Here is an 18,346-nt window from a genome sequence, read left to right as displayed (position 1 = left end):
CTGTATTGTCTCACACTTAATCAGGACTAAATAAATGACTTAATTATTTCTATTTATATATGTAACGTACATATATACATATCGTTTCTCGTCATTCCTCACGTGTGTACCCGATATGTTAAGTTAGATCCGGGAGTGGGGGAATGAGACGATGCGAATGAAGGTTATCGAGAAATTCGTCGCGATATATGCACCATCACCGGTTTAGTGTTTGATTTCGAAATCAACCGATGCCAAATTGTTGAATACGAAAAGTATCTCTGACGCTTATATATTTTTTACAACTTTTACACCTGTAACATTACGTTGTGCCGCTGAAACAAGCAATTCTGATAATTATCATGTCTCTCTTTCTCTCTCTCTTTCCTTGTTCACGTCTCTCTACTTTCACCTGGAACTCCGCAAATGGTTACATCCGCCAACCTGAGAGAGCTATGCCCTATTTACGATAATTTATTGAACCAGAGAGACGAACCGCGCGCGAATTTTCTTATGCGATTATATTTTGTCCAATATTTATAGCGTCAATTATTACACAAATTCTAAGAAAAATATAGATGGATTAAGTAAAAATAGAAATCAAAATTTTTTCATTATTTTAAATCAAACAAGATGGTCTTATAAATTATTGAATATGTTGAAAACGATGCCGCAAGCCAATTTTCATCAGCACGTCAGATTTTTTTCGAAATAATTGAGGTTTAATATGCAAAAATGGCTTTCTTTGCGATGTATATAAGATTTTTTATGAAAAAGGGATAAGATTTTTCATGCAAATTCTAATCAGAATGTATTGTTCTTTAACAAAATGCATTTTTTAATTTCATTATCTTACTTTTTAGCCATATCAAGAAAGATTAAAGCTAGGAATTACTCATTTGGAGACATTCCTGTATAATATGTTTATGATATTTGATCAGACTTTTCAGATAACGTTAACCTTTTTCATCAAAATATCACAAAAAGTTATTTTTTTACAAACCTCAATTATTTTGGAAATCTAACATAGTAAACGTTGATTTATTGCATTATAGACATTATAGATAAAGTAGTGAGACACTCTTATAACATATCAAACAATATATAAAAAGAAAACCTTAATTGTGTCTTAAAAGATGTCTCGTCAGTAATAATGAATGTCATCTTAAAGAGAATTTTCATTTGAAAAAGACCTAAACCAGAGGTCGAAACGTAAGGAGATATTTAATTTAATTTAATAAAAAATTTGTTGCCCAGTATTAGTCGTTTTTTAATGTTAAATACATACTTTTTCGTTTTTTATTTCTTACTGGCGAATTCATTACATACACTTAATCAATTAAGACATATATATCCAAAAAAAGTTTTGTTAAAAATTTTTTTTTTTTTAATATTAATGTGATTAAACAGATATTAATGTATTAAAAATATGTATTATATATTATGTATTATTATATATTATGTATTATTATTATTTATTAACATATATTAATGTGTTTAACCGTGGTTCTCACCATGAAACTTTTGTATAAAGTATTTTTTAATATTCCAAATACTTTTCAAAAAATATATCAAGAAAAATTAAAAGTTGTTCTATATGTATATACATATAAGGAGTAATTTAACACCTTAGAATTGTTTTGGGCCGCACTAAAAGTTTTTAATTTAATATACATATTTATCCTTGTTATATACATACACATATAAAATTTCACAAAATCAGATGTTTCGGATTTGTGAGGTTCTCTAATCTCTTGTCAGTTGAATTTGAAACCACTTGAGGGAAGCATGATGAACTAATTATTTGTTAAGACAATGAATATTAAAAATAAAGCAATTTAGGACCGCAAAATCCATGAAAACAAACCCAAAATTATATTGTATATCCATTTGAGGAAGAATCGCTCTTCATATTTCTACAAATTATTTCTTTTTAAGAACTTTTTAGGAATTTTTGTCTGACAATGAATTATAATTGTCTCATTATGATTGCTTCGAATTAGAAAGTTTTCAAACGTGTCGAATTTATTCTACTCGTGTTAAAATGATTTTTTGCACTACAGGCATCTTTAATTTTACGATGCACACGCATATCTTTATACTTTACAATATTTTCCAACTTAGCACAGTGGAGTTACAACCTGTTAAAACGAAAGAGTAAGTGTATAAAGTAATAAATAAAAAAACACCCCAGCAAACATTAAGTAATAATTATATTACTGTTAGTTATAATTTCCTACACAACAATGTAAATGCGATATAACACACGTATAAAAACACACGTATAAAAACACACGTATAAAAACATACGTATAAAAACACACGTATAAAAACACACGTGTTATATTGCATTTATATTATTGAATGGGAAATTATAACTAAGAATAATATAATTGTTCCTTGATGTTTGCTGGGACGCTTTAAAATTTGGAATAAAATTATTAATCTGTCTAGGGAAAAAATTTTTTTTTAAATGTTAAAGACAAAAAAATTATAAAAATATAAAGAGCTTATATATATAGTCCCAAATAAATAAATATGAAGATTTAGATTTGCATTTATTGATTTTATACTTATTATTTTATAATTATTGATCTCTATTTTATACTTATTTTATATTTATTGATCTTGGATGGTCATTTTTAATATTATTAAAATATTATTAAAGAATATCTAATGTCAAAAGAAAAATTTGAATTATTTATTTATATTACCAATATAATATTAAAATAATATTTTATATAATTGCATTTTTAAGAAATAAAAAACTATATTTACTTTGCACTAATTGATTCTTCTCGTTACTTTGTGCATAAAAGTAATAAGATAAAATCGACAAAAAAATGAATATTTTATGAAATATTTCATAGTTTGTGTAAAATTATATCAAATTAAAGTATATATTAACTTATAAACTATTTACTTTTTGACTATCTTATCTTCATAACCTTTGTTTCAGAATATTGCGTGAAATCGATTTATATTTAAAAAAATTAGGATGGTTCCATTTTAAAAAATATTAATGACCTTCAAATGATTTCGAAAAACGCCCTTTAGGTTAGCGCCACCTTTTTCCCCCTTGAAATCTTTTACTTGGAATTTTGTAACTTACGAAACATTTCTTTCGTATTTTCCGTATTTTTCGAAATATTTGCCTAGGTAAATTAAAATAAAATACTCTGCATAAAGTATGTAAAAAATCATAAAAGTTTTTTCTAAAATACTTTTTTATTTCATCGTTTCGATGATAATTATTTAAAATTAGATATATGATAACTAAAGTTTCGCAAGGGGGCTAAAAATCGGACTTTTTTACATTCTCCTTTCTTAAAGATGTCTGAAAGATTTCTTAATAATATTTTATGCGCTAGTTTTACACATGGTGCTGTCTGGAAAGTGTCACAATTATCTGGAATTGATTCGGTTTTCTTGAAATATATTGTAAACATAAAAATCTAAGGAAGTAACTTTTCTATGTGTATAATTTGAAATTTAAGGAGTGAGACTCTTCAATTCTTATGTTAACGCTTAAGTGCCAGCAAACACCAAGTAACTATTATATAACTGTTAATTATAATTTCCTCAACAATGTAAATGTAATATAACACACGTGTGTTATAAAAACTCTTTTAATAAATTAAGATCGCCAGTAATGATTAAAAACTTTAAATTTTATTCAAAATCGACCCAACTGGCAAAATTACAAAATAATTGCATGACGTTTCGGCCCTTCATAGTTTCGTCAGTGGGCAGTCCAACTTACAATTTAGCACTTTACCTACATGAAATTTTACGTGTATCTTTACCGAAACCTGCATCTTTTGTTAAGGATAGTTGGACTTTTGCGAAAATGATTAGACAAACGAGGATTAGTGCAAATGATATGTTATTTTTGTTTGATGTTATTTTTTTATTTACAAACATCCCTAAAGATTTAGCTTTGAAAGCAATTGAAACTAGATGGTATTTTATCACTCCATACACTGACTTGACTTTACAACAATTCTTACACGCCTTGACTGTTGTTTTTGACTTGACAAGTTTTCGGGGTTTGACGGAGAGTATTATGAACAGATCTACGGATGTCCAATAGGGTCTCCCTTATCACCAATCATAGCTAATATGGTTATAGATGACCTTGAGAGTCATTGTATGAATAATTTAGACTTTATTATTCTAGTCTATTTTAGATATGTAGACGACATATTCTTAATAACTACTGAGACAGAAATGAAAGTAATTTTAGAAATGATTTCCAAAATTTCAATGGTTATTATAAACGCCTCAAATTCACGCTGGAAATTGAGAAGAGTGAGTCCTTGAATTTTTTGGATGTGACAGTGATAAATGATGGTGGTAAATTATATACAAATTTGTACAGGAAACCTACATTTCGACATCTTAATTTCCACTCAAACCACTCATTTAATTATAAGATTAACACCATCAAAAGTTTGGTAGATAGGGCAATTTTGTTATCAGATGTTGGGTTCCATGAAAATAATATAAAAATTGTTAAAGAGATCTTGGTCAACCGCCGCTAAAACTATATTATAAAATGAGAAGAATAAATTATGCTATGTTGTATAGTTACAATTTATTTAGTGTATATTTTTTATCTTTCTTTGCAAGACTAACATTCATTCAGAAAATTTGGTAATATACAAAATCTTTTATTATGAGGAAAAGTCATTATTTTTAAAATAATGACTATAGCATTTAGACTTATAAAGTCTTGATGGTCCGCAGCTACTGTGACATTATCGTAATATTTAATATAAAATTTTCTCCGTGTAGGATTACATTATTCAAATATTTTATTAAAATGAGTTTGAGCGGTCTTTTTCAGATACACTAATTACAAATCTATTTATTAAATGAGAAATCTAGCATAGCGGATTCAAGATGTCCGATACAAAATATTTTGTATTGTCCGGATAAAATCAGGTTATTCACTTATTTTAGAGAAGAAAAAGAAATACAAGGTCTTTTAAGATTTTTTATAGCGCACTGCCAGAATAAAAAAAAGTTTACGAAGAAAAAAATAGCGACAATACAAGCTGGTGAAAGTTAAATTGTAAATACAATTAAGTAGTAGGTAAAGATCCTGTATTTATTTTTCTTCTATAAAATAAGTAAACAACCTGATTTTATCCAGGGTGTGCAAAAATGATGTTTTATCGATAAAAACGATGGCTTTAGGATTTCTTTAATATTTCAAAATTATTTCTCTTTATTTTTCAAACTTTATCATGACTATGCTTAATGTAAATTTTATTTGTCGCAGAGATACGTAGACTGCACAGTATTGAATGCAAGCAGTATGCCAGACGCTGAAGATTCCTCATATGACAGTGATTACGAAGCTGAAGATTTAACAACGACAACAATGACGCCAATGATGACAACGACAACGATTGCACGCAGTTCAGAATCTCAAGTATCTCCAGCAGCACATACAGAGATTTCTCGCACTGCATCTGATACTCTAGCAACTGAGTTTGCAGAGTATGTCACTGTAGAGGAATCTTCGTCTATACAGAACCCTGGTAAGTTTTTCCTTTAAGATTTTCTTCTGAAATTGGAAATATGTATATTAGGGAACTTATCCTCAATTTCAATAGTCTTGACATATATAAATTTTGAATAATCGAAGAATTTTAGTTATCGCGTATTTTGTTTATTTAAGAGTTATTAACAATTAACAATTTACCTGCGCCTAATATATTTCTCATTCATATACAAAAAAAATTATAAAAAAAATAAAAAAGATCATAAAAGAAAAATTTTATATTTTTTAATAACACAAAAAATATCTATCTAGGTTACACCGCTCGCGTAGAGTTTGCTCTAAAACTAGGCTATACCGAAAAATTGGTACAAGCAGCTTTGCAGAAATTAGGTCCGGACCCTAGTCAAAACGAGCTATTAGCCGAGTTAATCAAGCTCGGAGCTGCTTGTATCCCGAAATTTACCGATTGTCCCGAGGAAGCTGATAATTTACTAGAGACTGAAACGGAAAACGACGAAGGCGAAGGGTCGATTTTGCCTTCAACGACGGTAATGAATAGAATCTTATCGACGGATTTAAGATCTATTGTCATCGATGGCAGCAATGTCGCTATGAGTCACGGCAACAAAGAGATATTTTCCTGTCGTGGCATCAAAATCTGTGTTGACTGGTTCCGTGCTAGAGGCCACAAGGAGATCACAGTCTTCGTTCCCAAGTGGCGGAAAGAAGCCTCTAGACTCGACAATCCGGTTGCCGACCAGGAAATTTTAAGCGAACTCGAGAGAGATCGTTTACTGGTGTTCACACCCTCTAGGTTAGTGGGACAATTGTATGAAATTTGTTCGAATTTGTTGTGAATAATATATTTTATAGTTCTCTCTCTCAATCTGTGTGTGTATTGGATTCGTAGATTGGTAGGTGGAAAACGTATGGTGTGTTACGATGATCGATACATCTTGAAGCTGGCCGCGGAAGTCGATGGCATTGTTGTCAGCAATGATAACTACCGGGACTTGGCACAGGAAAACCCTGAGTTTAGAAGGGTTGTCGAAGGGAGAATCCTTATGTACAGTTTTGTAAATGATCGATTCATGCCACCAGACGATCCACTCGGTAGGAGTGGACCTACGCTGGAGAATTTTCTCAGGATCGCTCCCAAAAAGGTCGATTCGGCACCTCCATGTCCTTACGCCAAAGTAATTTTTTCCCTTGTTTTAGTCATTTTCATTATATTTTGCAAAACTTTAAATTAAAGAGAAGACAGCGTGTACATATTGTGACACCGTCTCTTATTTCTAAAAGATACAGAACTTGGGGACAAATGATCCTAAGACCTAGAAAAAGCAAGGGTGTTGGATCTAATGAGCCTAATGCGAGGCTCTAGGATCCAAACATCTAGCTAACTGCAAGAGTGAGAAGAGATAATGGATCTAAATAAAATAAAATTATATTATTAAACATTTTTAAATAAAATACACTTGTAAACTTAAATTATATTTGTTTAAATAAAATAGACTTGTAAACTTAAATTATATTTGTTTAAATAAAATAGACTTGTAAACTTAAAATTATTCGCTTTTTAAATTTTTAGAAATGCACTTATGGCAATAAGTGCAAGTTCTGGCATCCCGAAAGAGGACCACATCCACATAAATCCGTGACGGAGCGATTAGTGGAACATGCTCAACGTCACTTACAAGCTCGTGGGCCCAGTCTAAGTCTACCACTACCGTCCAAAACCACATCTATATCATCTCCACAACATCCATCTCTCTGTAAAGCCAGATCTGCTATACCGCCGACAGTCATTCAATCTTTGTCGCCCGTTCCAAAGAGCAGATCAGTGGAGAACGTCACATCTGACTTGTTCTCAACTAGTCCGGTTTTATACAGCCAACAGATGCCTCTTGCACAGAATATTCAAAGTAATAATTTCAAAAAATAACGTTACAAATAGTTTATAAATTGTATGATAAAAATTTTAAAAAGTTGTTCAATCTAAAATAATTAAAATAATTTGTATGTGTATGTATTTTTTTTTATTAAAGCCTATCCACCTACAGTGAATTGGGCTACATCAAGGGTGAGCAATCCCGAGCCAGAACCAGCGAATATGCATCGCAAATTGCAGCGACAATTGACCCTGAACCCAGTATGCGACCCGCGACTTTATCAACTCAGGCGACATCAACAGCAGCAGCAGCAGCAGCAGCAACAACAACAGCAACAACAGCAGCAGCAAGCTGATCAATTGCAACAATCAGTTATCAGTCCTTCGCGCTCCAATGTGCAACATCGATCATTGACGAGACATACTAGTAATGAGCCGTCATATCCAATTACTACCATGAGGTGTGTGAGTTCGATTTATTTAAATACTATCTACAACGCGTGTTTTGCCTAAATAATTAACATATTATATCATTGAATATTGTGTGTGTGTCTCCTTTCCTTCTTTCTCTTTTCTCTTTAATGCATGTGTCAAAACATTTAAAAGTGATAATTTTTTAATCTGCTTTATCAATAACTACAGATTCATTCGCGACTGCTAATGCTAACTGATGAATCTGTAGGTAAAAATAGATTGATTTATAAAAACAGAGTGAAGGAAATAAAAGATGAAATAATATGTAAAAAGGAAGTCAAGATAACGATTAAAGTAATTTGAGACGAATTGTGAGATAGTGTTAGAAAAAATGAGGGAAGAGCTTGGGGACCATTGAGAGAAGTAAAAAGAAATTATAGTAAAGCAATTAAAGAGAAGAAAATGTTAAACGAGATATAACAGGAAATTGAAGCTATTAAAAAATTGATGAAAGAAAAGATTCAGATATCAAAAATATGGCTACGGCAGTACCAAGTTAAAAAAGAAAAGCAGGGGAATAGTGATTTTGAGTTGTGAGACTGAAAAAGAAATGAAAAAGTATTAAGGTGATGTTGGAATCTATTCTATTTTACCGACAAAATGTTAATTTGTAGTTTTGTGTTTATTTTTTATTGCTTTTATAAAATTAAGAATTCTTTTCAGGGATTGATGTTAATAAAGGTATAGATGGTCATTTTTGATTAAAAAAATTTTTTTTTTTAATTTACCGACAAGCTGTCAGTTGATATAAAAATTTATTTTATATTAAAGTTATACAGTTTAAAAGTACAAAATAAGCTCAGGAGGGCAAGGAGGGCATATGAAAGAATGACAGGAAACCTTTTGAAATTAAGTTTAGAGGTTTAGCCTTAAAAAAATAACAAAAAGTCAGATTTATGTAAAACATATACAATATTGAAGTAATAACATAAAAAGGAGCAATAAATAAGTTCCCGAATATTGTACATAAAATTTTTAGTATATATACATATATATATAAACAAAAAATAAAAATAAAATTACAAGCAATAATTTATCGATAAAATTTTTACAGACAGTCAGCTCCAGCATCACCTTAAAGGCTATATAGTACAAACCGAACTGGGCGAGAATTTTAAAATTACTGCGAGTTATGGCAAATGAAATCTTAATATATAAAAACAAGTGTCCTGACTGACTCACTCATCAGTGCCCAGCTCAAACCTTTAGACCTAGAAAGTTGAAATTTGGGGAGCGTATACCTTACATGGCGTAGGGGCACACTAAGAACGGATTTTGCTTCAATCAATCCCTAAAAAAGTGACAAGGGAAAAAATATGTGTTTATGGATTTCTTAATATCTCCGAAGCCTGATAAGATGTAGATTTTGCTCTTGCTTATAACAGTTACTCATACAAATACCTAAAAATCAATTTCTGTATTTTATCCCAATCATCCCCTAAGGGGTGAAAAGGGAAAAATGTGTTTTTACAAATTTCTCAATATTTCCGAAGCCTGATGAAATATATATCTCATTATTGCTTACAAAGGTTACCCATACCTAAAAATAAATTTCTGCATTTTACCCTAATCATCTTTTATGTCCGGTCTGGTTGTCGCCTCAACCATCGTGTGCAGGTAAACCGAATAGGAAAGTCCTCTACCGTTTTGCGATTTTCGCAATAATTATTGAGTTATTAAATAAAAAAAATCGGCCAATCCACGCGAATAGAAGCGCGCGACGAGAAGAGACGTCCTACCGTAACACGATACACGGCGCGCCGCAAAGCGGAAGGAGGAGCGAACGATGACTGTCTACGAATCGTGTTCGAAAAATCTTCGTGTATCGTGTTAGTAGGACGTCTCTTCTTGTCGCGCGCTTCTATTCGCGTAGATTGGCCGATCTTTCTTATTTGATAATTCAATTATATATATATATACATATATATATATATAATTGAATTATCAATTATATATATATATATATATATATATATATATATATATTTATATATAGAGTTGAACTGTTCAAAATGAGGTGTCTTGTTAGACTGTTGGTTTCCTTTTTTTATAATATTTTTAATTAAAAAAAAACTGGTGTTAAAGCTGTGAGAAGAAGCGACATAAATGCCTATAAATATTAAGAATTTCTCGCTTAAAAACGAAAAAATAATTTACGAGGTCCGACTAACATTATAAAATCACATCACGGCAAATACTTATATAAATTAAATATGACAAATTGTAACACGCATAAATTTCTTATAAATTCTCGACTCGAAGTAACGGACTATTAGTAATTTTTAAGAATATTATGATTTATTTTTTTGTAAGAATTATAAAGTACTTAACATTGTTATACTGAGGAAGACCGCGTGCGGTTGAAACGTTTATATGGAAGTTTTTTATATTTTTAATATATTGTTTATTGTCTGAGATATATATGGAATAAATTTTAATTAGATACATCTTAAATATTGCTCGATAAGTTGGCCTTTTTGAATACATTTGTTGTTTTATACTAGGATTGTATCTTTCGCCAAATCGTCATTATTTTGTTAATATGTTAAAAATAGATTACATTTATAATTATATTAATAATAGAAATTCTAATATTTAATTATTATTTAATAAAAATAAAAATTAAGAAATTATTACAAACGGCCCAACTGGCTTCGAAGATCTTTATTAATTCAGTATTATAGAAATTTATTTCAGACTACGTTTCGATCTTTCGTTTACGTTCTTTTCAAGATTAAAAATTAAATAACCAAATTACAAAAATATATCAGGAAATCATTTTATGGTAACAGCGTAATACAAGCGTAAACCAAGTCCAACAAAAATTATTACAAAACAGTTCATCTAAAACATATATAAAAATAAAAATTATGTAATTAAAAATAACAATTTGGCGGAAAGTATAATCCCAGCATACTTTTTGTATACTGACAAGTAAAGGTACGTACCCAACTGTCAGTCACTGTGAGAAACAGCTCTCTCTTAAATAAATCCCTGCCACTTTTAAAGACAATCCTTAGGACTTATTTATTGTCATAGCAAAGTAGAATTTTAATGGGAACTGCAACCTTTTAAATTCAAACGGGTAGTCTAATGGTGTAAGTAATACTCTAAAAACTCACCTTTAAAAAAAGGTAAAAAAAGGCGACCAGTTAAGGGCACGCCATTAACAAAAATTATCCATTGCAAACCCATGTAGAATCCTATCCTATTGCAAACCCATGTAGAATCCTATGAAAAATTAATCATTGCAAACCCATGTAGAATCCTAGGCAAAATTAACCATTGCAAACCCATGTAGAATCGTACCCATTGCAAACCTATGTAGAATCCTATGAAAAATTAACCATTGCAAACTCATGTAGAATCCTATGAAAAATTAACCATTGCAAACCTATGTAGAATTGTATTAAAAATTATCCATTGCAAACTTATGTAGAATCCTACATTGCAAACCCATGTACAATAGAATTGTATGAAAAATTATCGATTATAAACCCATGTACAATCGTAACAAAAGTAATGAAATAAAAAAAAAATTGCGCCAAGTGAAAGTAGAAACTTGTACCAGTGGAAAATTAAAGTTGCAGACATATATAGAGTCGTATAATGAATCAGTAAAAATTTAAATTTGCAAATGTAGAATCGTACCATAAAAAGACTTATCTTTTAAAAAAAAAGATAAACAAGATGCCAAGTCCATGCGCCATGTGAAAAAGAAATAAAAAAATTTTAGTTAAAAAAACTGGGAGCGCTGCTAAATAATATTCTAACAATATTAAAATTAAATTGTTACTTTTAAACTCATTACAGTTAAAATATGTTTTGTGTTTAAATTAATTAATGTTACTTTAAGCTGCATTGTAATTTTGAAACTTAGCAGCGCTCCCAGTTTTTTAACTAAAATTTTTTTATTTCTTTTTCACATGGCGCATGGACTTGGCATCTTGTTTATCTTTTTTTTTAAAAGATAAGTTTTTTTATGGTACGATTCTACATTTGCAAATTTAAATTTTTACTGATTCATTATACGACTCTATATATGTCTGCAACTTTAATTTTCCACTGGTACAAGTTTCTACTTTCACTTGGCGCAATTTTTTTTTTATTTCATTACTTTTGTTACGATTGTACATGGGTTTATAATCGATAATTTTTCATACAATTCTATTGTACATGGGTTTGCAATGTAGGATTCTACATAAGTTTGCAATGGATAATTTTTAATACAATTCTACATGGGTTTGCAATGGTTAATTTTTCATAGGATTCTACATGAGTTTGCAATGGTTAATTTTTCATAGGATTCTACATAGGTTTGCAATGGGTACGATTCTACATGGGTTTGCAATGGTTAATTTTGCCTAGGATTCTACATGGGTTTGCAATGATTAATTTTTCATAGGATTCTACATGGGTTTGCAATAGGATAGGATTCTACATGGGTTTGCAATGGATAATTTTTGTTAATGGCGTGCCCTTAACTGGTCGCCTTTTTTTACCTTTCTTTAAAGGTGAGTTTTTAGAGATTATATCATTCATTTTTGTATATTTTTATGACCGGAATAGAACAATTATTAAACATGTTTATCTAAACTTCTTTGCTTAAAATGATGTGTACAATCATATCCTAGAATCCTGATCATTCCTCCTAAAGCACCCTATTTATATAAATTTACCCATATGTGTGTGTGTGTGTGTATGTGTGTGTGTGTGTGTATATGTGTGCGTGTGTGTGTACTAATGTCGAGCATTTTTTATACATTTTCTATTAAATTTAGATAAAAGTTGCAGGATTTCGAAAAAGAAAAAGTTGACACAGACTTTTTCCTAAACGGCGATTTTCAAGGTTATTTAAAGGTCACTTATATTTTCAAAATAGAATTACCTTAATTTTTCTCATATAAATCGATTTAACTCGCAATATTTACTATAAAAAGTTGTAAAGGTATAATTTTTACATAATCTTACATAAACTTCGAAATATTACAAATATTTTATTTTATGAAATATTTCAGTTTATGTAAAATTATGTTAACTATCTTTTAAATTATTCACTTTTAGCCATCTTACCCTTACAACCTTTTATAGTGAATATTGCAACAAATTGGTTTATATATATAATATATATATAACATCAGTTATTATTAATTGATGTTTACATTTATTTTTAGACTTACTAGAGCTCAAATGCTCCACATTTTTTGCAAAAACTGTTTATTCTACAGATTTCAAATATGCTTTTAAATGATGATTGAATATTTCCTTTTTTTAATTATTTTTATTATTATTTTTCAATCTCAATCAACTTTTATAACTTTATGCCAGCACGATACAAATACATGTGTCTTTATTTTTTTTATTATTTTCATTATTATTTTTCAATCTCAATCAACTTCTATAACCTTATGCCAGCAGGATACAAATACATGTATGTCTTTATTATTGTATCAACTCTTGTCTTTTCCATGTAACCATGTCTTCATAGTTTGAATTATCCCTTCATCTTCTCAATCTTTCGCAGAGATTTAATTAATTAAATACACTTCACACGAAATAAAGTTTGCTGGAAGATATACAGCAAACGATAAAAAGTTTGCTGGAAGATATACAGCAAACTGTAAAAACATGATTACGTGGAAAGAACAAGAGTTGGTACAGTAAAGGCAAGTAAGTAAGTACATGTAATGTATCGTATTGGCATAACGCTATATCCGCGGAGCAGATAATGTGGCTGTAGAGGTAGTCTGCAGTGCAGCTAATGTGGACGTAGATGTTGATTGAGATAATTGTCTAATATAAAATAGAATTTAAAAATTTAGTTTAAAAAGCTGTTGCATATATAAATAAAGTTTATTTTTTCTAAATTTGGAATATGTTTAATTAATTAATTTTTTAAGTCTATGTTTAATAAATTTTTTAAGTCTGTATTCAATAATTTTATTCATTTGATAAATACATGTATGTCTTTATTTTGATATGTTTAATATAATTAGAAATTCATTATTAATTAGATATGTAAACTATAAATTCATATATAATATTTGAAAATATATGTGAATATTTAAATTTTTATCTTCTCCTTCCTCTCCTTCAATCTCTTTAATATCAATATGTGTATGTGTGTACACGCGCGCACATTTGTACGTATTTATTTAATTATTGGATAGTTGAGAGTACTTAATTGATAAAAAATTATGACAATAATAATCCTTGTTTTTTTTTCTTATTATTTACTCAGATTTTTTTGTCTATCTTATAAGATAAACACTTTAGAGATTGAATATTTCAAGTAAACTAATTGTAAGTAAATTTCACATTAATGCATATAGACGTTTAATCATGAATGTACTAAATAAGTACACAAGACGAACAGTGAGTGAGTGAGTGAGAATGAGAGAGTGTGTGTGTGTGTGCGTGTGTGTGTGAGAAAGAGAGAGAGAGAGAGAGAGAGAGAGAGAGTTAGCCAACATAACCCCGCACGCTGCCGATCATGAATGTACTAAATAAGTACACAAGACGAACAGTGAGTGAGTGAGTGAGAATGAGAGAGTGTGTGTGTGTGTGCGTGTGTGTGTGAGAAAGAGAGAGAGAGAGAGAGAGAGAGAGAGAGAGAGAGAGTTAGCCAACATAACCCCGCACGCTGCCGATATGGCGGAGCGCCACTATCGCCATCTGTTGTAAAACGTGCGAGATGGACAAAATTACCACTACATGCATCTTGCATGTGTTGTGTACGTGTGATATATGTGTGCGCATGTGTTGTATACGTGTGAATACGTGTAGCACGATACTACTATGTATGCGTGGTCGATGATGATAATGATGATGATAATGATGATAATGATGACGGGGACGTTTCTTAATAGAAATTTTTCATATTTCGACTTTGCATTTATATATCTCTGCTTACAAATCACGTAGAGCAGAAATAAAGACACTTTTATTATATAATTCGAACTCAATCTATCGATTAAGTCTAGTATAAACTCGATTGCTTCAGCCATTATTGAGGATTCGAAATATTATAAAGACTCAAATGTCCGACTCGCGTTAAGATACACGGTGTCTCCGCTACGCCCTTAACTGGTCGCGAGACACTACCGTGTCTCTTGATACGTGGTATGAACACTGACTCTCCCTTAGCTAAACCAGTAAACACTGTTGCTTCGATTACATTTCTTTGGAGGGTTTTCACTCGAGTTTTGAATTCTATACATAAAGAGTTCGGGCAAAGCCGTGACGGGGAACGCTAGTCTAAGATAAAAATTAGCGGAGGATTGCCAAGATGGCGGAAAAGGAAAGGACAGATTTGTGTGTGCTCCGATAATTAAGTGGTTGGGTAAGGTAATGATGAAGGAAGAGGATACATACAGTGGTGAACAGGGAAGAGTAGAGGTAGAGAAAGAAAAGGAGAAGAAGAAAAAGGATGATTAAATGAGGAGAATAAAAGGAGGAAGGAAAGTTGGAGCAGAGCTAGGCTGTGGAACAGTTGGACACATGGCGGATGGCACGGAAAAGACGCACGGTCAAGAAAGGAAAGGAGAAGAAAAGGAGGAGGCAAGAAACAGGAGAAAGAAGACGGAAGGAAAAAGGTACGGAAATGCGCAGGGAGATATGAGTGCATGGATGCGACGTGGAGTGAAAATTAAAGGAGAAAAGAGAAGGATAAGACGAGGAAAAGAGAAAGGGAGAGTGAGAAAAGAGCAAAAGATCAATAAGGCAGTCAGGAGCGGCGGATAAAGAAAAAGGAATGCTAGCAGCGGATGCCGCGAGAGGATGCTAGTAGTACACGTGGACAGAAAGAAAGTACTACGCACATGATATACGCAGGAAGCGGTGGTTTGAGTGCAGAGATAATTAGAAGGTAGAGGAGCTTAAGGAGTGAAGAAGAGAGAGGGGAATAGGAAAAAGAAGAAAAACACAGGAAAGAGAAGAGAAGTTATAGAAGTAATGTAAAGGAAGAAATCGGAGGAAAGAAAGTACAGAGGAGGAAAGCGAGGAGGTTAAAGATAAGACGGCGAATACATGCAAGGTGAAGTGGAAAAGTCAGTGAGAGGGTGGTGTAGGAGGGAGAGGAAATGGATAAAAGAAAGGGAAGAAAATGGCGAGGAACAAGATCTGTGGATGCAGGAAGAAATTAAAAGAGCTAAATAGGAAGATAAATAAAGTGATTACGATGATAGAAAGGTATGAGGTGTGAAGTAGAAAGGAGAGGAGTGATAAGGTGTGTAAAGTAAAGAATAGAGGCAAAGAAAAATGGAGAAGAAGGTGTACGAAATGGTGTAAGAAGAGGAGGCAGGATACGAGGGGGCAGCGTAAAGAGAGGGAGATAAAGCGAAGAGAAAGTGAAGGGTATAGCGGCAAGGAAAGGTGGAGGAGAAAGTGTACGAGGCGATGTAAGAAGAGAGATAAAATGCAAGGTGTGTAGCGTAAGGAGAGGAAAGGAGAGCTAGTTTAAGAGGTTACAAGGAAGAGAAGATAGTATGAAGAAAGGGTTAAGGAGAGTGACGGCAAGGAGAAGGAAAAGGGAAAGTATAGGAGATGGTGTAAGAAGAAGAGACAAGATACATGGCGTGCAGAGTAAGCTGAGTAAGGAGGTAAAGATAGAGTGAGGAAAAGGTGAAGAAGGATAGAGGCAAGGAAAGGTGGAAGAGTGAGTGTTCGAGGGTGTGTGAGAAGAAGACAGGATGCAAGATGCATAGCGTAAGGAGGGGAGAAGAAAGGAAAGGAGAATAAGGGAAGAAAAAAGGTAAAAGAAAGAAAGCGCGGGTGTGAGGAGAAAGCAGAGGAGACAATCAGGCTTCTAAAAAGAATGGTGTCAGGAATACAGGTTACAAGATGTACAGCATAAGGAGATGAAGTTAGACGAAGAAAGGATAAAGGAGTATATAATGTAGATGAGGATTTGACGAAAGAAGAAAGAAGGATTAGGGAGAAGATGAAGAAGAGCAAGGGTAAAAAGAGGAAGGAGAAAGAATGTGGCAGTAAGCCAAAAAAGGAGGTGAGTGGAAGGAAAAGAATGGATTTGGGATGAAGAGAGAGAGAAAGAGAGAGGGGGGAGGGGGGGGGGGAATAGTGTAGTTTTGAAGATGAAGGAAAGAGGAAGAAGGGAAAAAGAAAAGGTGTGAGGAAGGGGGGAGAGAATAAGGAGATGAGAAGAGAGAAAGGGGGAGAGAAGGAGGAGATGAGAAGAAAATAAGACAAGGAAGAGGGGGGGAAAAAGTATAGACGGAGGAACAAGAGAGGAAGAAGGGGAAAAAGGAAGGAGAGGTAATAAGGAGAGGAGAAACGTGAAGGGGATGGAAAGGATGTCAGGGGAGTAGGGTGTTTAGAAAAATTTTAAAGTCGCAAAATGGCCAGGAGAGAAGGAAGGAGGAAAAGATTTATGTATATATATAAGGAAATGGGTATGGAAATAAGAGTAAGGAAAGAGAAGAAAGGATAGAGTTTAGGAAATGAGAGGAGGCAGGAGAGTAGGACGGGGCATTCGTTTTTGTTTTTTGATTTTGTTGAAGGAAAGAGCAAAGATGGAGAGCGGAGAGAGGTAAAGACGAGGAGACGACAGCTAAGGAACACTCATCCCGATGAGTACGAAAAAGAGGGAGAAGTAGGAGAAGGAGAAGAAAGAAAGGAGGAGACTAGTTGTCAGAGAGGGATAGGAGGGATATTTAGTGGAAGCGGATTTAGAGAGAGGTTGGAGGAGAAGAGGGAAAGAGAAGAATGGGAAAGAAATAGGAGAAGAGTAGGGAGGGGGAAGAGAAATAGAGTAGTTTTAGGTGAAGGAGAAGGGAGGAAAGAAGAGAAAGGGGGAGGAAATGAGAGGATAAGGAAGAAGAAAGGAAAGAGAAAGATGAAGGGGGTAGAAAGGAGGTAAGGGGGAGGGGAAGAATGATTAAAAAAAATTGTAAGGTCGCAAAATGACCAGGTGAGAGGAAGGAGGAAAGGATTTATGTATGTATATAAGAGAATGGGTAGAGAGGAAAGGATAAGAAGAGAGAAGAGAGAATAGGCAAGGGAGGAAGGCAGGAGAGGAGAAAGGAGGACGGGGTTTTTGTTTTGTTTTGTGTTAAAGGAAAAGGAAGATGGAGAACGGAGTGAGGAGAGGATGAGGAAAGGACAATTGAGAAATGCTTAGACAGAGGGACAAGGAAAGGAGGGAGGAGAAAAAGAAGGAGAAGGCAGAGGGAGAGGAAGAAAGGAGGAAACCAGTCGATGGACAAAGATAGCGGAGAGACTGTTGGACAGAGGAGTTGTTACATAATACTTGAACTAGAATATAATGTAAAATGTATTGTATGAATTGGAAAGAAAGAAGGAGGTTGTTTGGCAAACCCTGTGAAACGCGCTGGCATCCTCAAGGAGAGTTCCGGAATAAATTGATTGATTAATTGAGATACAAATTAGCAAAGAAGAAATGAAACTGAATGATGATAGTTTAAAGCTCCTGGATCCTTGCCATGTTAGATTGTGACGTCAGAGGCAAAAAA

At 32.6% G+C, this 18,346-nt stretch overlaps 1 protein-coding gene across 6 annotated transcripts in view; it reads left to right on the top strand.

Moving 5' to 3' along the window:
- Positions 1–18,332, top strand: part of Regnase-1 (zinc finger CCCH-type containing protein regnase 1) — a 29,765-nt gene extending 11,433 nt beyond the window's left edge. The window contains exons 2-8 of one of the 6 annotated variants that reach the window (XR_003819170.2): positions 5,267–5,528; positions 5,804–6,305; positions 6,402–6,687; positions 7,083–7,416; positions 7,540–7,843; positions 7,989–8,818; positions 8,911–9,657. Coding sequence is in view for 5 of the 6 variants with exons in the window: in XM_085480669.1 (XP_085336795.1) it covers positions 5,267–5,528; positions 5,804–6,305; positions 6,402–6,687; positions 7,083–7,416; positions 7,540–7,843; positions 7,989–8,043 (1,743 nt within the window). In the remaining variant the exon portion in view is untranslated. The other 5 variants (XM_085480672.1, XM_029300286.2, XM_085480671.1 and 2 more) reach the window with 5 other exon arrangements.
- Positions 18,333–18,346: the final 14 nt, after the last annotated feature.

The sequence above is a fragment of the Nylanderia fulva genome, unplaced genomic scaffold (assembly GCF_048542155.1).
Source record: "Nylanderia fulva isolate GAGA-0341 unplaced genomic scaffold, ASM4854215v1 Scaffold156, whole genome shotgun sequence".
In the NCBI taxonomy this organism is placed as follows: Eukaryota; Metazoa; Arthropoda; class Insecta; order Hymenoptera; family Formicidae; genus Nylanderia; species Nylanderia fulva.
This window is presented reverse-complemented; position numbering and strand designations above follow the sequence as displayed.